The 22,063-nt window shown below is 55.8% G+C and overlaps 1 protein-coding gene across 3 annotated transcripts; it reads left to right on the top strand.

Annotated features, from left to right (window-relative positions):
* Position 1: 1 nt before the first annotated feature.
* Positions 2 to 16,576, top strand: URM1 (ubiquitin related modifier 1). Of its 3 annotated transcripts, XR_003523651.2 has the most exons (6): positions 2 to 87; positions 4,264 to 4,334; positions 12,525 to 12,606; positions 13,913 to 13,961; positions 14,297 to 14,443; positions 14,999 to 16,576. XR_003523651.2 is itself a non-coding variant. In XM_027615295.2 (5 exons), exons 1-5 carry the CDS (start codon positions 53 to 55, stop codon positions 14,363 to 14,365), a joined length of 306 nt encoding a protein of 101 aa, XP_027471096.1. In that variant the 5' UTR covers positions 2 to 52; the 3' UTR covers positions 14,366 to 16,576. The 3 variants fall into 3 exon arrangements, 2 of the variants coding, with proteins under 2 accessions (XP_027471096.1, XP_027471095.1); XM_027615295.2 differs by having other exon boundaries at positions 14,297 to 16,576; XM_027615294.2 differs by lacking the exon at positions 13,913 to 13,961 and having other exon boundaries at positions 14,297 to 16,576.
* The last annotated feature ends 5,487 nt before the right edge of the window (positions 16,577 to 22,063 follow it).

Below are 22,063 nucleotides of genomic sequence, written 5' to 3'. Positions count from 1 at the left end.
CGGGAGCGCCGGAAGTTGAAAGGGAATTTCCTGTGAGCTCGGCTTCCTCAACATGGCAGCGCCCTTGTCAGTGGAGGTGGAGTTCGGGTGAGTCACAGAGTTGGGGCGCCGTGGGGATGGATTGAAGTCGTCGGGCCCGGAACTTCCCTCCCTCTGCTTTGGTCCCCGTGACGACCAAATCGCCAAGGCTCCCGGCGCATTCCCAGAGCTACGCCACCCGCCTCTGAGAGTCTGAGAGGTTCGGTCTCCCTTGGCGACGAGGCCGTATGTCCGGGAATAGAGGCGCAAGCCCAGTCGTGGAGGTGCTCTCTGGGCACTCCTCAGTGCCCTGTGCCCTGCCGGACCCTAAAGGTGTGACGGTTAGCTGGCGGCCTCCTTACCTTCTTTGCTAATCCCGTTTGGGACCAGGCCTGTGTGTCTGGCATCTGAGCTCCTAGAACCGAGAAGGACCACCCTTCACCCCCAGATTACTTCCTTCGCGCAGCAGTTTCCGCCTACACGGTTCCTAGAGCCTTGTTTCTCGTGGGATGTGTAGCCAAGACGGGACGCCTTTTCTTTCCCAAGATTTGGGAGTGTTAAACAGACCTGAAGCCCTTTCAGGACCTTCAGGAGACTTGCTGATTGCCTTCTGCTGATCTTGAGTCAGGTGGAGATACGGGGATAAATAAATAGCACGGTGGAGGAGGCTGAGTTGGCGGTGCAGCATGCACAAGACGAGAGGAGCAGGATTGGGGCACACACACCAATAGCTAAACAAACCCAGATCAGGGAGGAAGTCTCCTCAAGCCACTATCTTCTGTCCCCTACAAACAGGTTTGTCATGTGATTTCAGAGCTGAGAGAAACTGCAGAGCTTGGAGAGAAGGCAAAGAAACAGACCCAACAGATGGGTGGTAGAATTTCAAGTCACATGGGAAAAGCCGGGACTAAATGTGCGTGTGCGTGTGCGTGTGTGTGTGTGTGTGAAGATAAACAAGCCAAGGCTTATATGAAAGGGAAAGTCTGAAACGGTAATTTAAAACCTCTAGCCATAAATGCTTTTCCTTCCATGGGGTGCCCCAGTTTCTTTCATGTTTTCCCTTCATTGGATAGTCCATTCAGTAGCCATTTATTGAGTGCCTATCATGTGCCAGGCAGTGAGCCAGGCACTGAGGATACAAAGATAAATAGAACTCTGTCCATGTCCTCCAGTGTTCAGTGTTTCTGTCTGTTAGAATAAGGGAGTAGTCTCATGAATGTTAACTGCATTTTAATTGACAATATTGTCTGGCCCCATGGGTCCAATTAGAACGATACTGGTCTGGCCTCCTGACTATTTTGCTTCACTGACCCTTGGCTCAGCTATACACCCACCCCACCCCACCCCCCTATAGCTTGGTTCTAGGAGGATCCCTGCTGTTTTGACAGGCTTCAGTAGAGCTGAAAAGAGCTGCAGACTGCCGGTGTTACGGTTTATCTGCAGTCAGCCTACCTTTCATCCTTACTGAGTCAGACGTGGTACTTGTTCATCAGGAATGTCTCTGTCTGCCAGGTACTGTCCTGGCAGCAGTGGGGAGTCCTACTATGAGGAAGATAGGGTCCCTGCCTTCCAGAGCGTACGGACTAGCTTAATTACCCCTTTTCTAGCCTAAACATCTCTAGCTTCAGCTTCCCTCACCCCCAAGAGCAAGAGTGAGCCCCACAGCATTCCTCCCCTGTCTCCCCATCTCCTAACACCTCCTCTCACCACCTCAATGTCCCGTGAGAATGGCAGCTTCTCAGGAAGCAAGAATGTCTTAAGATGTATGCCAAACCCAGATTCCTTCTCTCTTTGTCTCAGTGCATGTTTTCGGCCCTGGCTTCTCTTTCATTATCTACATTTTTTAGTGGACTTCCTTCACCCCTCACTGTGAACCTGAGCAGATTTGCAAAGAAACCACCTTGCCCATCATTCTCTCCCTTCTGTCTCTTGAGTGCCACTCTGGTCCTTGAAGAGTCCATTTAGGATTTTCCCTCTTTTCCCTGAGTAGATATGGTCCTGTCAGTCTGACCAGCTTTGATAGACTCTCTAGAAGACCTCTCACACTGTTCACTCTCTTGTGAGGAACGAGTTCTGCCCTCCTTTGTCTTGCCTCCTGAACTGTCCTGAGCGGTGCCTTTTCTTAGATCACACAAGGTTCAAAGTATGCAGTAGAGATGTGTTGTGTGTTCCTGAGGTCCAGATGTGAGATTCCCTTTCCCTCACCCTTTTTCCTTCTTCCTGAGGCTTGTAGGTGTTGGCAAAGGGAGGCAGGACCATTGAGGTAAGAGAAGAAGGAGAAATGGGCATTTTCATTCATTCAGCAAATATTTCTTGAGTGCCTACTGTGTGTCAGACCCTGTTTTAGGCAGAGCTTGTACTCTAGCAGGTAGAAAGGAAATAAATAAACAAAACAAAAAATACATGAGATGAGCTGATGGAGATAAGCTAGAAACAGGGAGGGCAGTTTGGGGATCGTCTGTACCAGCCACTGGTACCAACAAACACTCCCGTCAGGAATTAGGGGGTGAAGGGAAGATGAAGTAGCTTCAGATGTAACTCCTTAGTTGAGTTTGAACAGCAGACCCTGTGGGACATAAGAATGTCTGGCTTTGGTTCTCTTCTGGGACCAAAACAGGTCCCTTGCCTGCCTCCCTAAATCTCTCCAGAGGCCGGGTGTTCACCTTCCTCCCCTCCAGATGTGCTGGCAGTAGAAATGCCAACCCCTCCCTTGGGGAGCCAGTGAACCCAGTGGTGATGGGTCACTCTGAGCGAGACTGCTTCTCCCTTTCTCTGCTTGCAAAGGGAAAAACAGCCTTGGCCTCTGAGCCTGGCACCACCAGGTTTGGCCACTCTTGGTTGTTTGCCTGGGTCCCAGTGCCTCCAGTTCCCACCCCTCTTCTCTGACCCCCAACTCCTGAGCCCCTTGCCTGTCACCCTCCCCCACCCCAGCTGCTGCATGTGCCAGCCCCCACCCAGGAGAGAACGAGGCTCTTGGAAGGGGATAAATGGAGGCTCTGTGCAGCCTTGCAGCTGAAATGGCCCTGCGCGCGGCCACAGATGGGCCTCCTCTCCCCCTCCACATTTCTGCATCAACAAAGCGTGACCTTGTTTGGATGACAGTCGCCCCATGTTTCCCCCATGACAATGCTTGCCTTGCCTTTGCCTCCCAGTGGACTGTCTCAGGACATCTCTGTTCTCTGAAATTGGGAAAGGGTGGTGGGGTGGGAGGCGTCACATCCATCAAAAGTCTGTTAAGGCCTTCTCAGTTAAGATCCACGTGAAGTCTGAGATGGGGATCAGGAGACCCAGAGGAAGAAGCACTGTGGGGCATTGAAAGACCCCTCGTGTCTGCATCATAAGCCCCAGCTTCTGGACTTGACTCCAAGCATCTCTGCTGTCCCAACTTCCCCTTGGCCAGGTGCTGGCACACCGAAGTGAACCAAGCTGCCTTCAAGGGGCTTTCTGACCTTTGGGGAGTCTTGTTTTCTTTCTGCCAAGGTTGCTGGGGCTGAGCAGAAACCAGTTGGAATTTAGATCCTACTTCAGCCACTGCCTCTGTGACCTTGGACAAGTCACTTAACCTCTCCAGGCCTCAGTCTGCTTCTCCATCAGATGGAACTGATAATGTTTGCCTCCCTGACTCCTTACCTGGTTTGCCCTGTGGATGAAATGAGATGACGAGTGTTCTTGTAAATGGCAAAGTTATTGCTAAGCCCAGTGGAGTCTCAGCCTCCAGCACTGTGGTATGCCCACCAGGCCAGCAGTGTGTGGCACAAGCTGGGCCATTTCAAACCCTCCCCTGGCCAGAGGAGACCCCTCAACACACAGGGTCTCCATCATGTCTGATAGTGGCTTCTCAACACTTGTGTAGATGGAAAGAGATTGAGGCTTGAGAACATGAAGTCACATGCCCAAGGTCTGGGCATCGGGCAGAGGTGGAGTGTGGTCTGCATCTTAGGGCAACGGCTCCAAAGCTTGTGCTCTGCACCCATATACTGAGCTGCCTCTTGAGAAAGTAGAGGAGTAAAAATGAGAGTCTGCAAAGTTGGGTGCCTGATCATTGGTGGGAATTATTTACATCCTACTTGACCACATCAGGAAGTCAGATTTGAGAATCAGTCACATACTGGTACTCGAGCTGTCCCTGAGCCTCAGTCTGTGCATCTCTTCAGCTTCGAATGTCAGCCCCCCCCTCAGTTTTCAGTCTTGGCTAAGTTTTTGCAGGAGCTCACCTGGCTGTCTTTCTCTGGCCCTCCTTTGCAGAGGCGGCGCAGAACTCCTTTTCGACGGCGTAAAGAAACATCAGGTCACCTTACCTGGACAGGAGGAGCCCTGTGAGTATGCGCTTTCTGGGCCCCTCTCTGGGGGCTGCTGAGCGGGATCTAAGGCATCACTCAGCCCTGTTCAAGAGGGAATGGGTAGGATTTCCCTGGCCAGTGGGAGAGAGGAGAGTAAGGAAGAGAAATCACTAGAGTACCCTTCCCCCATGCTCTCTAAGATGAGCCAGCTTTGCAGGAGGAAGGTAGCTTCATCCTTACCGATGCGGGTTCTGTATTCAGACAGACTGGAGTTTGGATCTCCTTAGAACCTTAGGCCAGGGGCCTCACCTCTCTGAGCTTTAGTGTTCTTACATATGAGGTAAGGACGGAAGTCCCTATGTGCTAAAAGCTATAGCATGCATCTCCGTTGTTACTCGATGGCAGCAGAGAGGTGTCCTCGTGAAGGGGGTCACCTTCATCAAGAATGGAACAGTGTGGATGGGCTCACATGGTGAGAGGATTTAAATGAGGCGGAAAGTATCCAGCCAGAAAGGATTGGGGAAGTTGACTAAGGGAGACAGTGAGATGTTTTTGTTTGTCCATTCAAGTACTTGTTCATTATCCTTTAACAAGTATATACTGAGCACCTCCTGTGTGGCAAACCATGTACCAGGCACTGGGGAGACATGCAAATATGAGCCAGTCTCTGCCTTCACGCTGGGTGGGGGAGGTGGGGGGGATGAAGAGGTAACTTGCAAGAGTCCAGCTGGGTAAATATCTGTGTAGCCTAGAGGCAGGGGCCTGGGCATCACAACCCCAGAGGTGCCCTGCAGCCCTAGCAATGGGTCCTCACAAGAGCAGAACGCTCAGGGGAGCCTGGGTGGCTCAGTTGGTAAGCGTCTGCCTTCAGCTCAGATCATGATCCCAGGGTCCTGGGATCAAGCCCCGCAGCGGACTCCCTGCTCGGCGGGAAGCCTGCCTCTCCCTCTCCTGCTCCCCCTGCTTGTGTTCCCTCTCTTGCTGTCTCTGTCTCTCTCTGTCAAAAAATAAATAAAATCTTAAAAAAAAAAAAAGAACGCTCAGGAACGGGAGCCCATCTCCGCCTAACGCTGAGATACTTTGGGAGGCGGGGGGATCAATCCTATGAGGAGGTAGGGGAATGGGGTTCATGGAAGCAGGCAGTGGAGAAATGATCATGAGCTCTGACGGGGTTCTTCTGGAACTGGACACACATCTGCCGGGAATCGAACAGTTGCCCAAATTCACTGGCTGCCAAGGCTGTCTGTGACCCTGCCTTGGGGTGGAGAGCAGTGGCGCAGAGTGGGGCTGTGTGCCACATTCCGAGCCGGGGGACATTAACCGAAGCACAGGACACTGCCGTCCTTGAACTGGGAGGGGGCATGAAGCTGGGGTGAAATGTCAGGACTGGGGGACAGCGTGCGTCCCTGGTGAGGGAAGACCCGGGAAGATAAAGGTGACTGGTTCTTAGTTTGACAGATGGCCACACAGCCCAGGGAGGGAACAAGGGGCTCTCAGAAGAAGCCTCTCAAGGATCCAGCCGTAAAGACCTGGCCAGGAAGTTAGTAAAGTCTCATGAGTTATGATTCATTTCCCCCGTGACTGGCGATTGCGTGGCTCGGATGGCCCCGGGGTAAATGATTCCAGTCCCCCTCATTCGCCCATTGGCTGAATGGTTACCATGTGCCAGAGCTGGAAGAGGTACTCACTCTATGGTTGTGGTTGGCATATCTTGTTCTGATGCCTCCTTTGTATCAGGCACTGTACTAGTTGCTGGGTATTCGGTGCTGAGCAAAACAGATGTGGTTCTTGCCCTACATGGAGTGTAGTAGAAGTGGAGGCAGGCAGCAAACCAGGAAACACCTAGTGTGGTGGGCATTGGCATGAGGAGAGCAAACAGGTGCTTTGAAGGAGAGCGCGTGGTAAGGGAAGGCCTCTAAAGGGATGACTTTGAGGTGAAGGCCTGAGGGGTAAAAAGCGGCTGGCCTGGTAAGTTGGGAGGGAGAGCAGAGGTGCTGGGGGCCCATTCTAGGCAGAGGGGGTAGCTCTTGTGAGGGCCTCTTGGTCAAAGGCCTGAGGGTGGTCTAGGAACTGAAGAAAGGCCAGTGTGATGAGGACCACAGGCTGAGTTTGGTGTGGTAGGCACAACCCTGGTTGGTTGTGCAAGTAATTGTCACAAATTCTTAGGTGGTAACTGCCATTATTATTCCCAGTTTAAAAACTGGAAACCCCAACTCAGAGATGCCCAGGGTCGTCTTAGTCCACACCCATACGGTTATTTAAATGGCAGAGCTGGGATTTAGAACCAGATTTCAGGGTCTCCAAAGTCCTTACATGGTACCACGAACTCCCTGAGTCACATGACATCTCATATCTGCAGTGTATTTTCTGGTTTCTACACTTTTCTTTCGTTTGTTCATTCATTCATCAATTCATTCATTCATGCCTTCAACAGCTACTTTGATTTTTGTAATGACCCCAGTAGATATTGTATATGATCAAGAAAACCAAACCTCAGAGAGAGAGAGAAAGACAGAGAGAGAGAGACAGTGACCTGTCCAAAGTTACGTAAGTAGGGAGACAGGGCTAAGACCCAGGTATTTGATCTCTCATCCTCCATTCACTGCTTAGTGGGGAGATGAGGTCTCCCCTCCCCTCTCCGGGATGGCAGAAAAGAAAGCAGGGGAGAGAAGCTGAAATGGCCCCTTGACTCAGTCTCTGGACCCTTGGCTGTGGATCTCCACCCCTGGTTCCCATTTTCGCCCTGCTGCGCCCAGAGGCGTAGGTCACCCTGCAGCCGCAGAGCCGGCTGACAGCTGCCAGGCACTACCCTGGCACACAGGAGCCCAGCGGGTGCCGCCAGCAGAGTCCCACTCTTCCCCCCAGCCCGTGCCCAGCTCTGTCGACTGGCAGCCTTCCCAGCCCAGGGGCTGCCACTTGGCCAAGCAGGTCTTGGAGACTCCAGCAGAGAAAATAGCAACCATAAGATTATGGATTGTGACAAGTCTCACAAACAAGGGGACTCCAGGGCCCTGGGTCCTGGGCCAGGGGAGAGCTTCCAACCCAGCCAACTTGGGAAAAGAGGATGGGCAAGGCCAAAGGGGGCGAGCCTGCAAGAGGAGCCCTGGCAGTGTGCATTTGCAGATCACTTACTTCTGGGGGCCTCTTTTTTCCCATCTGTGAAATGGGAGGTTGGGCTAGATTTAGTCTTTATTGAGCTGGTTACCCGTTGGACATCCACAGTTTGGAAAAGTTGCTTCCAGATCTGAGCACATAATTCTGGGCATCAGGATGTGTTGTTGTTGGTGAGAAGGTATGCTTATCGAGGGGGATGTCCTAACAGCCATCTCCTTGATTGGCAGGGGTTGGTAGGCGCCATCAGTTTCGGACATCGCGGCCACTGGGGGCTGGCTTTTATGCATCAAGGGTCTCTTCAACGCAAGGCCCCCAGCCCATGGTTGGTCAGTGGCCTGGAGCAAACCCAAAACATCAGGGAAGACAGACTGTCCCCGTGTGGGCCTTACCTGCCCTGGTCGCCAGGAGGAGACAGTAGGCCTCACCTTTCCCTGCCTTCTTCCTCTGGCCTGCCTTTGTATTACAGGGTGGCCAGCTAGGGAGTTGGAGGGAGCTCCCGGCGCTTTAAACTGCTTAGCATGCATTTCACAGCCTCTCTGGGGCCAGCTGTTCCTTTCTCTGCTCTGGGGCCTGTTTGCTGATCCCCTCCCCACCGCCCTCCTCTCCCCCAACCCCTCCCAGTCCCTGTGCAAAATTGCTTTTGAAAAGATCCACTTTCTGCTTAATTAAACAATGAGGAGCGTCCCCTGCACATCTGTAAACCTCCTTCTGAGGCCAGTTTAGCCCACAAACTGCTCCATTCTTACCCCCATTCACTTGTAAATGGACCCTCTGATGTTCCCTCTACCCTCTCTTCTCCTTTACTCCCCCCATCCCTGCTCTTTCTTCTCCCTTTTCAACTAAGGCCTGGGGTGGGCTCCCAGAAGAGCCTGGAGCCTGGTGGACTTGGTGGGAACTGGAGCGGTTTAACCTTATGGAGAAGAAGACTTAGGGGATCCAGCTCTCCCGGATCTGAGTGGCATGGGGAAGAAGGGCCGCTTGTGTTGGTGTGGTCCCCATGGACCAACCAGGCTCCTCGGGGGGGGAGTCTCAGGAAGACAGATTTCTGGTTAGGAGAAAAGTTCTCCCTGGAGGTGATCAAAGAGAGGCTGGATGTGGGTCTCTTGCAGTTGGGGTTCATTATCAGATAAGACCTTGGGATTATTCTCTTTCAGCCCAAGAAGCTAGGATGGACACCAGTGGAGGGGCCCTGCCACAGTGGATGGTCAGTGTGCCCAGACAAGGACAGTCCACTGGGGCGAGCGATCCTGGTGGGAGCTTTTGTTGGTGCTCTCTAAGAGTGGTGTGCATGGTGGCCCTTTGCCGGCAGCCTTCAGGAGAGGGTTCTGGCAGCCAAGAGGATAAGGAGCCCTGAGTCCCTGTGGGCAAATGGACATTTGTCCTGTGCATTGGACACTCCACAGGGCCTGCTGCTACCTTATGCCTGAACCCTCATGGCAGTGCTTTGCGGTTTGAATTGCTGTCCCCATTTGCCAGAGGCCGACACTGAGACTGAAAGGCGAGGTGACTTCCTGCCCAGGGCATCTAGCAGCAGCCCAGGGTCTCCCGGCTTCAGAACCCCAACTCTTCCCCACCCTGCCACAGCGCAGCAGCTCCCCCTCCTGCTCTTCCCCAAATGCGCGGGCCAGACTTCCTCACAAGAGACCTTGTTTTAGGTGCCCATCCAGCGCCGGCCTTCTGGCCCCCACAGCCTCAGAATGTGAGTCCTTCTACCTCGGTTGTCCCGGGAGCATGTTAGGGGTCTGAACATCTGAAGTTGAGGAAAGGGGGCACCAGGCTGGCTCAGTCAGCAGAGCATCGAACTCTTGATCTTGGGATCGTGAATTCAAGCCCCACGTTGGGTACAGAGGTTACTTTAAAAAATAAATCAATAAAACGATTTTTACAAATAAATAAAATGGAGGGAAGGCCAGTGTCTGGGGCCCCCTCACCATTCCCAGTCCCCCCCATTCCCTCATTGCCCTCCCACTTCTGATGGCGAGGTAATGGATCCCTCGAAAAGCCCCGGACAGTCCCAGCACTATCCAGTGAGTGCAGGGCTGTCGCAGCCCATCCCCAGGGGGCCAGGGGCCTGAGCAGAGCATGCAGAAGCTCAGGACACTGGGAGAGGGCAAAGGCTACAGATTTTTCCTCTGGATCACAATTACGGCACGGATGTGCCGGGATCTTTATATGGATCATCTTACTCGGCCCTCACAACAGCCCTGTGGGGTGTTCTTACCATTCCCCCAAAGAAGGAAGCAGAGGCTCAGAGAACCCCACGGCCAAGGTCATAGGACCAGGAAGTAATGGCTCAAACTCAGAACCAGGACTGCCTCCGTTCTCATCCTCTCCTCCGCCCTCTGAAGTTGTCCACATTGTCAGCAAATATGTCAGGCGGGTTCTGTGTGGGAGACTGCGCCGGGTCCTCAGGACGTGCCGGGCATTTGAGCTGGATCTTGATACCGTGCGTTACCAGAGAAACGTGGAGCACCAGCCCCGACAGTGTGGGTTCTGTACCCACAGAGCACACTTGGGGTTCACGAGGAAGGAGAGGCCTCTTCCAGAGCAGACCTGTCACAAGGCCCCTGCATGCCCCGCATAGTCCGGCCTGCTCTCGTGCTGATCTTCTTATCTTCTCTGTTCTATTACCTTGAACCTGCCAATTCCATGCTGCCTCAGGTCTTCGTGTATGCACCTTCTTCTGCCTGGGGTGCTTCCCCATCCTGCCCTGCTCATCCTTCAGACCTCAGCATCAACGCGAACATCTTCCGAAAAGTTCTCCTGCCCCTGCACTCAGGAGATAGCATTTATCGCAACTAATTCAATCAGTGATGGCCGTCTTCCTAGCACCTGGCACATAGTAGTTGCTCAATAAATACTTGTCTTGTGAGTGACTACATGGGATCCCAGGAGAGAAACCACCCTCAGTGGAGTGGGAAGGCAGGAGGACCTAGAGGGGGAAGGTGAACAGGAGATTCCCCAGAGCCACCAGTCCCTGACTCTGCTCAACTCTACCTCCTCCCCTGGGCGCCTTTGGAAGCCGACCATCTGGCTTGGAGGCTATTTGCATATTGTCTGGGCCTCAGCAAGCCTAGCAAGATGTCCCTGGGGGTGTGTTTCAGGCCAGGCCGAGTGGCCCTTGCAAGGCCTCCTTGCGAAGGGAGCAGCGAGTTCCACCTCTCCCCACCCCCCAAATCCAGGCATGGGGGAACAATACGGCGACCTCACCATGGAAACAGGCTATCAAGAATGTGGGCAGGCCTGGGGGGCACAGAGGAGGGAGGGAGTGACCTCAGCAAAGAGGAGCATCATGATAAATGAGCCCGTACCGACAGCAGACTCACCCCCCAGTCCACCCCTCTGGGACTCCATGATGGTGCCATCACTTGGATGACCCCGACATGACCACTATCCCTCCCCCCTCCCCCCAGCCTATCCAGAGTGGAGCAGAAGCCCCCCTCCTTTTGGAGGGAGTCGGGCCCTTAACCCAACTGGGTCCCGGTTCTGTACAGGCTAGCCGGGGCTGTGGAGTTGCAGCTGGTGGCCCTCGGGCCAGGCACTGCCCAGTGCCTCTCGTCTCCTCCACACACACAGGCACAGCCCCGCCTGCCACGGCTGGCTGATGGATGTGTCAGACCCCATCGGCTGTATCGAGCGGCCACAAGATGTATGGGCTGGCGGCCCACCAGACAGTGCCAAGATGGAGGCTAAAGGGGAGCCTTTGAGACCAGGCCTCGGGGAGGAACCCAGCCAGGAGTCCAAATGGACTGCAGCTAGTTGGAGGCTACACTCTGCATCCCCTGCCTGCTCCAGGGACCATGAGGACTCCAATCTGCTTTGTTTAAAAGCAGGAATTACAACTGAAAGGCGGCAGCCTCAGATCTTGGACACTTTGCCCATGGCCCCGTGCTCTGCTGGCGGACGATCCAGGGAAGTTGGCACAGAGCAGAGTGAACGGGTCCGTCCCGGGTGCAGCCTGCCTGCCTCTCAGGAGGGTGGCATGCAGGTCAGGGAGAATGCCTTAAAACCCTGCCCAAGGCTGGTTCTGTGGTGGAGACACGCTCCTGGGCCAAGACTGGGGCAGAGCGGAGCTTCTCGGCCAAGCAGCTTTTCCCTCAGCTGCAGGCCGGGGCTGTCACTCTGTGTGGAGAAACCAAGGCACTGCCTGGGCCCTTCTTCAGCTTTGCCTCTGAGCTCTGCTCAGGCGTGGGTCCAGGACAGCAGACCCCTGCGGGAGACTTAAGTCAGGATGGAGGTGGCTGGCCTCAAGGCCCTACGACTTCCTAGAGACTAGTTGTCTCCCCGGGGCCTTCAGTCCTCAAGTGGTCTCGAGGAGAGAAGGAACTGCAGCCTCAGGAGACAGTCTGTTGGAGGAGGAGACAGTTGGACATTTGAGGGCTGTAGGCTTTGAGGAGTTTATGGAGCCAGATCTCAGTGTGCTGTGGCCTGGGACCCTGTTCCTAGGAAAGGAGCGGTGATCCAGGGGACAGGTAGCTCTGAGCCTCCACATGATGTGCACAGAGCTCAGTGGCTGTCCCAGAACCCCAGAGTGGCTGACCTCAGTGTGCAAGCTGAGCAGGAGAGGCCCTCTCGATCCTGAACCTCTTGCCTATTCAGGGTGGTCGTCCCCGGCCTGGGGGGGCTCTATGAAGGTGGGGGTAGCAGGGCAGTGATTTGTCAGCAGCCCTGGCTGGTGAAGGATCCTTCTCTCCCTCTGCCAGAGGAAATGAACTGATGTTATCGGCTCAGCAATTGTTTTTCTTCCTTCACAAAGGGAAATATATGCAGACCCCTCTGAGAGCAAAGCTGAGTCCTCCCCATCTGGGACTGGCTGGAGAGAGAAGGGTGGAGGGGGTCCTGCAGGGCCCTTCAGAAGCCTGTCTGTCTTGAGGCCCCGTCGCCTCTTTAAGCCTTGAGCAGCACCACTTTCTCTGAAGGCCTCTCTGGCAGGATGCTGGTCCCCTAGCCCCCTTCCTCACTCTGGGAATCTGCAAGTCCAGGGGCCTCAAGAGCCTGGCCTAAAAGAGGCCCCCTAAGCCCCATGTTCACTTCCTTCTGATCCAGGTAAGGCTCTGGGGGCCGGGAATCTTTGGGGTTTGACAAGAGCTTGTTCTGTGCCTTCCTCTCTAGGGGACATCCGGAACCTCCTTGTCTGGATCAAGAAGAATTTGCTAAAAGAGCGGCCAGAGTTGTTCATCCAGGGAGACAGCGTGTGAGTCCCTTTCTTCCCTTCCCTGAGGAGGGCAGGCGGGGGCAGGGGGGAAGGAGGTTTGAGCGCCTATCCTTGGGTTCACCCGCAGCCTTCTTGGGGTCCTGTTCTCCCCTTTATCCTCCCTCTGTCTCTGGGCCTCAGCTACTCTCTCCGTACAGGAAGTCCTGAGGAAAAGATGCTGCCCACAGCCCCTTGCATCCCTCGACAATCTGGGACTGTGGTTGTCCCGTAGAACTTTCTGTGATGATGGAAATGCGTATTCTGTGCTGTCCAGTGTAGTAGCTGCTAAGCACATGAGTCTGTTGAGCCCTAGAAATGTGAATAGTGCCTCATAGATACCGTACTGGAGGGCACAGGTCTAGAATTCCAGGGAGTCACTGTGCGCAGCTGCACACACGCAGGTGCACGTTCGTGCTCACTGGGGTGAGCACACCCCTGCCCCTAGCCCAGAGCTTTTGGACCTGTCCCAGACCTAGCCCGGCCTCCTGGGAAAAGAGCCACACACCGTGTCACAGCCAAGAAGTCACTCTGCTTTGACAAGAAGGAGGCCTAAGGTGTAGGAGAGGTGGGCAAGGCACTTGTGGGACCCAGTCACCATCCCCTTGCAGCGGAGGTCACCAGCAAGCCCTGGGGGCTAAGGTTGCCGTTCAAGCCCTGGCTCAGGTCACGGTCCAGCCGTCCCGGAGGCCACCACCCAAGGACAGTAGTGCTCCTTGGGCTGCTGCCAGGCAGGTAGCTGTCCAGATGTCAGCCTCCCCTGCCTTACAGCAGGCAGGGCTGCCCTCGGGCATGTGGGTGCTTGAGGCCCCGGGCAGCCTTCCCTGATTCCGAAGAGCCAAGATAGCCTTGTCTCCGGGATGGGCCTGTGGGAGGCCCAGGAGGGTGAGGTGAGAGCCCTGGAAAACTGTGCTGCTGCCAGTGGTTACCGGGGTAGACGCAGGCAGGCGCCTGACACGCACCGTCCCGTCTCATTCTGACGCAGACCTGGGAGGACGGCTGTGTAATTTGTGCCATTTTCAGATGAGGAAACTGATGCTCGGAGAAACAAAATGAGTTGCCTGAGGTCTGGGAGGTGGTGCTGGAATTTGTACCCGTTTTCTATATCACCCCAAAAGCTACGACTGTCTGGCCTGGTTTCCTTTAGACTCAGTGTCCCCTCCACTTCCTGGGTGATTTTTCATCGGAACCTCAGGAGGACAAGCTCCCACTACCCTGTCCTCCAGCCCACGTGTCTCAGCCTCTCTGCCCCTGCTGCCGACTGCCTCCTGCCCTTCACTCCTGGCTCCTCACGCCCTCTTTCCCACAGGCGGCCAGGAATTCTGGTGCTGGTTAACGATGCGGACTGGGAACTGCTGGTCAGTACCGCGGGGGACCGTCCCTCCCCTCGCTGCTTCCCCAGGACAGCCTTGGGTCTTTTTCATCAGGCCCAGCGGGCTTGGCTGGCTAGTCCCGGGTCCCACTTGGTTTCCAAAGCGGGGCCACTCAAGTCTCCCACCCCAGGGAGGAAGGAACGGGTAGCTGGGGGAAGTGGTGTTCTCGCCTCCATCCTGAAGATTTGCAGGCTAATATGCAGGGCACCCATTTTTCTGGTAGATTTTATCCTTCTCTCCCAAAGCGACCAGGCCCCCTTCTGCCCTCCCGACAGCTGAGGAGAAGCCCCTGACAGTGTCCTCTCTCTCTCCTGGACCAGGGCGAGCTGGACTACCAGCTGCAGGACCGGGACAGCATCCTCTTCATATCCACGCTGCATGGCGGCTGAGGGCCCCGCTCTGGGCTCGGGTTCCCTTGGCGTGGGGAGAAGAGCACAATCAGACATCCCCTGGGACCCTGCTTCCAGGTCTCCCTGTCCCCCTTGGCCGCTTTCTTCCCTGCTCTGTCCCCCGAGCTCCCTCCAGGCAGGGAAAAGAGGCCAGGTGCTAAAAATGAGCCTTTCTCAGGCACGTGAGTTGGGGCGAGCAGTCTCAGCCCTGCCTCCCTCCCCAGCAGCTGAGGTGGGGGAGGGTGCCCCTCTGCTTTGTCACAACAGGAGGGGGCTCCCTGGCCAGGTGACCCAGCTGCCTTCTGCTCCTTGTGTCTCAGTGTAAACACCGAGTGACCACTGACGAGGCGCTCCAGCTCCCGGGCTGTAGTGTCTTCGTGGGGAAGATGAATGGACAGGAATAGCTGATGGGAAACCCCTCCCTTCTCCAAGATGGGAGGAGTCTCTGCCTCAGTTTCCCCATCTAGGCAGCAGAGGGCTCTGGCTGTCCCCCACTGATATCATTATGGAACCCCAGCTGGGGTCCCCTATTCAGTGCTGACTCCCCCCTCCCAGCAGCTGCTCTTCCAACCACACCCTCCTCCTGCCCCCCCATCCCCAGCCCTTGACCCTGGCTGGCCTTCCCCCCCACAGGCCACCAGATGGGCTCCTAAGACCCTCCCCCGGCAAAAGGCTGCCTGCAGCTCATTCTGGAGAGAGAGAAAGAGGAGCCAGCAAAAGCTTGGACTGGCACATAGAGGCCTGGGATGTCAGAGTGCCTCAGTTTCCTCCTGAACAGCAACTGAATATTTATAAGTATCTGAAAGTAGGCGTGATCCTTGATGGCACAAATGTAGACTTTATCTCCTTTCCCACCTCCTGCAGGAAGCAGGATGGGGGCAGGCCAGCACCTGGTAGGCAGGATGGTTTGCCCCTCCTCCCTTCATCCCTTCTGGAAGTCTTGGGGCCTCATTGCCTGCAACAGCTGGCCTTGGGCAAATAAAAGACTAGGTTGTTTACTAGCTTTGCCTGGAGCTTCATCCTTAGAAACCAGTGGCACTCCACATCCCCCCAGCCATGGTCCCTGGTCCAACCTCTCTGCCCTTAGCCTGGGACTTTCAGAGCTGCCCTTCACCCAGAAAGAGGGCAGGGGTTCAAACCCAGACTACACAGACTGTCTGGGAGAGAGTGGTCTGATAGGGCCATCTGGAGAAGGGGATGGCAGAGCCTGTGTGTGCTGACCAGTCTGGGTCCCAGGACACTTCTCTTCTTGTCCGAGGCCAGGCTTTGTGCCACCAGCTGCAGCCCGCAGCCCCAGAAACCAGAATGGGGTGTCATATCAAACTGCTGAACCTCCCTTCCCATGACCTGGAGAAGAAGCTTCGCTGGGGGAAAACCTCAAAAAAAAAAGGGGGGGGGCATTAACATCATCCCACCCAAAACATTGTTTTTCATTAAATGTCAATAATTTAAGGTAGAACCTCTCTCCTGTGGCGATGAAAGTGCCAAATGGTTGTCTCAGCAGTGTTGGGGATGGAGGGGGTGTATATGCACATCCTTCTCAATGCCTAGAGGACACACGACCCCTGGCTTCCGGGCTTCTCTCCAGCAGTCCACGGGTAGAGACTCTCTGGGTATGTGTAGGTGGGGGCCAGCCATGTTGGGGTTATGGGTAGTGGGTATGGTCTGAGTGCAAATTAAGGCCAGTGTTGGGGTCCAGCTGCTGTCTAGAAAGGCTGTTACGACCAACGAGAACCAGGTGCTGAGGTTAGGGTCTCCATGTTAGGGAACAGAGCAAGGGATTTGAAATGGCCCCCTACAGTCTCATTGATTCCTGTATCCTGGAGGTTCCTCCTTGCCTCCAGCCCCACTGGAGTGGCCCATTGTCCCACCTGGGATTCCAAGTCCTGGAAACCGGACGATAGAATTCCTTTCCCGCCTGCACTGGGAAGAGGGAGAGTAGATTCGGGATACCCCTTCTGCCAGGACACCCCGATTAATGCTGAGGAGTAGGGCAGGAGGATACACTGAGAAAACCAGGTTCTCCCGGGTGGGGGGATGCCAGCACCATCGCTAAACTGGCCCAAGCGCCGCTCCGCAGCATTTTGGGTCATTTTCAGTCCCTAGCGGAACGGGGGTCAGATACAGGTGACCTGGGCTCAGCCCCAGCAACGCCCAGCTGCCCCCCCACAACTCCTGAACCCCCACTTTTGAGGAAATAAACGAATAAGTAAACCCTACTATCTCCGAAGATTTGTCTTTAATGAAAAGGATTCGTTTGTCCAAGTTGTTTCCAAAGCCGAGGCGATTGCCCGGCTGGAGCGCATCATTCCCGACGCTTCTCCGACTCCTGACTCCTGCAGCGGCTGGAGGAGGCTCAGCCCATCGGTCCGTCTGGAGGGGCTGGCGGGAGGGGTCGGTTTATTTGGGATTTAGGGGTTGGTTTAGGCTTTTTTGTTTGGGGGGCATTGGTGGGGGCTAGGTTAAAACCAATTCAAAACGAATTAGCGAGCGCGTTCCGCCGGCATCTTCTTTCGCCCGCGACTTGCTGCGGCTCGGGCCGAGGGCGGGCTCCCCGGACCACAGTCATGCCCCGCCGCGGCGTGCCAGCTTCGTTCCCGGCCGAAATTTGAAAAAGGGAAAAACGACGCGATCGACTGGAGGCCCGCGCCAGCCACGACTGGTCACCCGCGGAGGAGGAGGAGAAGGACGACGACGACGAGGGTGAGGATGGCGGCGCTGGTGGCAGGGACCGGCGTCCCTCTTTTGCGCGCCCGGCTGGGGCCGCGATCCTCGCGCTGGGGCCAGCCAGCCGCCTCCCCGAGGGGTCTCGCCCGCGCCGAGCTCGGTCCCTGCGGCTTCCGCCCCTGTTGCGCCCGGAGCTCAGCCACAGATGTCCAGCCACAATTCTCGGTTGGCCGCAGACTCGTACAAGAATTGCGTTTGGACAATCAGTGGCGAAGCCCCCGAGTTCGGGGCCCCGGTTTCCTGCGTGCGGGCTTCCGCTTGGCTCCTTAAAAGCGCCGGACCAGGAGATCTCCGGAGCTGCGCGTCCGACTACCTCGCAGACGCTCAGCGGTCGCGCCCCATCCCGCGGTAGGTGGACGAGCAGGCACGCGGATCCCGACCCTGCGTGGGGATCCCCATCGCCCCTGGCGTGTGTCTCCTTCGATCGCGGCCCGGGGTCCCTAGAGTAGCCCGCGTTGGGTCTCTGCGCCGCCCTGAGTCGGGGGAATCTCCTCTGTCAGGGCCGGGGAACCCCAACTCCCCTCTCCCCGCCCCCAGCCTGGGCTCCCCGGGCTCGCCGGGAATCCGGAAAGCAGGGGCCCGAGGCCGGGTCGCGTTTCCGAGCCCGGGGTGCGGGCTGCTGGACTCGTGGGGTCCCCGCCCCCGCCCAGCCCCGCACGCACCGGCTCCGGCGCTCTCCGCTTCCCTGTGGCTGAGTTGCGGCCGGCGCCCGGCGGTAGCGGTGGCGGCGGTGGCCCGGGCGGCGGGAAGCGCTGGAATGCGCCGCCGGGTCACCTGCAGCGCCCGGGGAGCCGGGCTGGGAGCCGGCGGGCTGGCGAGGCGCAGGGCTGAACCCGAGCGGGCGCCTCTGGCGGCTCGGGGCCGGGGCGGGCTTTTAGTGGGCCGCTCCAACAATACGGGCCTGGCGCGGAGAAAGGGGCTCGGCTGCAATTGGTACTGGATTTGAATAACGCCACGGGGCCATCAATGGTCATTGTGTCGGCGGGTAATGAATCTCCGCTGTCTCTCGGGCTGGCCAGGCAGCTGCAACCTGCGCTCAGGCAGCTCTTAAAGACATAGCGTGCCCCTCCCCGGGGGCGCCCCCCTCCCCTGCACCGGCCGGACCCCTCGCCCTCCCACCCCCACCCTGGGCCCTAGACTCCCAGTGCCCCGCCTGCTCCCTTGACTGAACCCTTTGCCCATCGCCCCCTCCCTTGTCCTGGACCAGACACCCACATCTCGGCGCTACACTCCCATGGACCTGACTCAGACCCCCTGGCCTTGGCTGAGCTCCCCAGGAGTGCCCAGGGGACCCCAGAGTCTTTTCAGGCCCAATCCTGGCCTCCCATCTGCAGCTAACCTGAGGCCTCCGGAGCCCTCCTTCTTTAAGCTGCTGCCCTAGGGACTTCTAGCTGGCGGGTGAGGGGGAACAGTCTGGAGGTCAGAGGGTCACCCCCTTAAAAGGCTCTGCTGAAGGATAAGGGAGGAGGGCATGCAGTCCCAACCCCCAGGCTGAAGATGCCATCTCCAGAGACCACACCCCCACTAGGGATCTGGAGACTGCCCTCTCCCCAGACCAAGGACAAGGGCTTGATTCCCAGGATACCTCCTGCAGGCTTCTGGATACCTCAGCTCTGGCAGGGGGCAGGGGGCGCATGGGGGTGGGGGAGCAGGGGGAGGGCGAGAGGGGCGTGAATGCTATTAATGCTTGTCTTGTCATGTCTCTTCCACTGGACAGCCCACTGTTTTGGGAGGCTTGGGGCTCTGTCTAGGTCTGATGTGCCCCCCACCCCCAGCCCAGCCAGGTCTGGCGCAGAGAAGGTTCTCAGTCAGCTGGGGGCATACATACCAGTTTCTCACCCGCAGAGCTCAGCCTGTCTTTCCCAGTGAAGCTCACACCCTGGTGGGGAGTGCGTGGCCATTCCACCCATACATCCTGCCTTCCTCCATCCACCCTAGGGATCCCCAGACACTCAGAGGACCCCTGTCACCACCCTGAAATCCTCTCCTCTCCCCATAGTTTGTGGGCCGCCTAACTATATGCACACATTGGATTGTGATCATTGGTTTGTCTGTACTCATCAGACAAGAAGTGGATCCTACTAATCTTCAGGCTTCTGGAGCCTAGTAACAGTGCCTCCACACACACACACACACACACACACACACACACCACCCATCGTTGAATGTCCATGAATATCCACCGGTGGCTTAAACATGAATCACATACACTTCTTGGAGTTTCTTACAAAAAGTTGAAAAAAAATACGCCTTCTGGGTAGTAGTACTTGAAGTCGGGGTTTCGTAGCAAGAGAGCCCTGCTAACCAGGTCCCAACTCTTGGGAATGTGCCATCTGCTAATAATAATAGCCACAACAAAATGCTTGATGTGCCAAGCACTAAACACTTTTAAGGTAGTAGCCTGTGGACTGCTCACAACAACCCTGAGAAGTGGGTACTATTAGCAGCCCCACTTTACAGATGAAGAAACTGAGACCTGTGGCAGTGATGTTGGTAGCCGTTAGCCGGCAGGCGATGGAGCCAGAGCCGGAGCTCAGGGCTGGGGAACTCACTGCCCACTGGTTTCCAGCCTTTACTCACCACAGCAGAGATACTGAGGGAACTTGTGGAAATGCATATGCAAAGTGGCAAGACCCAAAAGACACCCGCGTCTTCTTATAAATCCAGACCCGGGCCCAGCCCCGGCCCAGTCTGACAGGAACACAACCTTGACTGGAGCTGGCCAGTGTGGTCTCTGCACCGGTGCCGAACTCCCAGGCCTCGTCGGAAAGCCACATTCTACAATCTAATCTACATTTTCCACCTCCGGGGTATGTCCGAGCTATTTAAAGCCACCAGTCCTGGGCAGAGAAGGGTCAATTGGCCTCATCCTCATCCTCAGGGAAACTGAGGAGCCAAGAAGGGTCTTATCGCTCGCGAGTCATTGAAAAGATATTTCTGGAATGCCTACTGTGTGCTGGCGCGGGATTCAACAATGGGCAGTGTCCCCCAGAGGCAGACCAGCGGAGGAGGAGACCCCAGTCCCCTGGGAGTGGGGAGTTGGGCACTGTTCCAGGCAGGGGGCATGGCACGCCCCAAAGCTAAGGAGCAAGGAAGAACTGGGAGAGTGGGAAGGGAAGTGCGGAGAGGAAGTGCCAGATAAAGCCGAGGTTGACCCTGCCGGGCCCTGTAGGACTTTGGGAGGATTTGTGATTTTATCCTAAACACAGTGGGAGTCCTGGAGGGTCTGACACATTCAGATTTACATTTTTAAAGGTTTGCTGGGGCTGTTGTGTAGAGAATGGGGGTGGGGCTGGGGAGGGGGCAAGCTGGACGACAGGAGACCCATTGAGCTACTATTGCTGGTTTGCAGGTGACAGCTGGTGTTGGCCTGGGATTAGGGGATGGCCGAGCAGGGTCCCAAACTGTGTCCTCGACAGGCAGGTGACCTCAGGTTGCCTGGCAGTGAATAACATTTAGTGAATATCTGAGGTGTACTTTGTGTGCTGGAGGCTGGGGGGAGGGCGAAGAGAAAGATGGACCCTCTGCTGTTACCTCTCCAGAAGTATCCATTCACTGGACAAGTGGACAGACACACAAATAGCCAGCCAGCCCCCGTGAAAGGGGCAGGAAATCTCTCTAAGTGAAATATTAGCAGAGCTATGGGGGATTATAGAAGACCAAGCAATTCATTCCAACAGGACCTGAGGAATCTTCTGGGAGAGGCAGCATTATTTTGGGCAAGTGAATTCCAATAGACTAAACTGAAATCTAGTTATTGCCTCTGTGAAATGGGGCCGTTATGCCTGCCCTGCCTCCTTAGAGATGGTTGTGGTGTTGGGAGAGTCCAAACACACACCTTGCATTTGCTTGCAATAAGATTTTATCATTGCCTCCTAACACAGACACTCACACACACACACACACACACGGATACATGTTCAGGCTCATGCATGCATTCAGCTATTGTAATTTCTGCTCTACCTTCTCCTTTATTAAGACCAACACAGGGGCGCCTGGGTGGCTCAGTCGGTTGGGCCTCTGCCTTCGGCTTAGGTCATGATCCCAGGGGCCTGGGATCAATCCCCCCCCCCGCCCCGCGTTGGGCTCCCCGCTCAGCAGGGAGTCTGCTTCTCCCTCTATCTCCCTCTCCCTCTGTGTGCTCGCTTTCTCTCTCTCTCTCTAATAAATAAATAAAATCTAAAAAAAAAAAAAAGACCAACACATCAGGAAGGAGGTGACAAAGTTGTCCACACTGCCTATTAAGCATGCCCTATCCTCCAGGACTGTCATTTTACCAAACACTGCCCAGCACAAAGGACACGCTCAGTAAACGCCTGTTGAATGAATGACTGAATGGGTGCTTTATTGGAGGAATAATTAAATGAATAGGTGGATGGACAGACAGATGATGAAAAAACAGTTGTTGGGACACTTGGATGGAAGATGACTTGAGCGCCTGGATGCATGAATGTAGCCAATCAGCTGAGGTTCTAGATGCAGATCAGGACACGTTGCTGTGTGAGGGCTCAGTGAAGGAGGCTCTAAGAGGCTTCACGAAGCAGCCTGGTCTCTGTGGTTCAGAACCCTGTCCAAGATGTGCAGCAGGGCAGACGAACGCCCAGGGAGCGGCCTGGGTACCCGTCAGTCAGGTTGTACCTCCGGGCAGGATATTTCCAACCCTGGAATCCTGTCCCCAAATACTGCTATCAATCCCCGTTTCAGGGTGGCCTGGTTGGAGCAAAGAGCCCTGCCCCGACTCGTCGTGCCTCCCCAGGCCAGGCCCTGCCTGTACAGAGTTCTCTAAGAGCAGCCGGGGTTCTTACACGCTGATGACCAAGTGGCTTGCCTTCATAAATGAATTGTCAACCTGAGAATGTCCCCATTCTCAGAAGATAACCAAGCCAGGCCACCGTCCCCACCCAGAGGGGACCCTAAGAACCCCTGCGCCCTGCATAGCATGTTCCAGTTTATAAAAGATGATGTTCCTGG

Source organism: Zalophus californianus, chromosome 13 (genome assembly GCF_009762305.2).
Source record: "Zalophus californianus isolate mZalCal1 chromosome 13, mZalCal1.pri.v2, whole genome shotgun sequence".
Taxonomy (NCBI): Eukaryota; Metazoa; Chordata; class Mammalia; order Carnivora; family Otariidae; genus Zalophus; species Zalophus californianus.
Note: the sequence above shows the minus strand (reverse complement) of the source record. Positions and strands in the feature narration are given on the sequence as shown.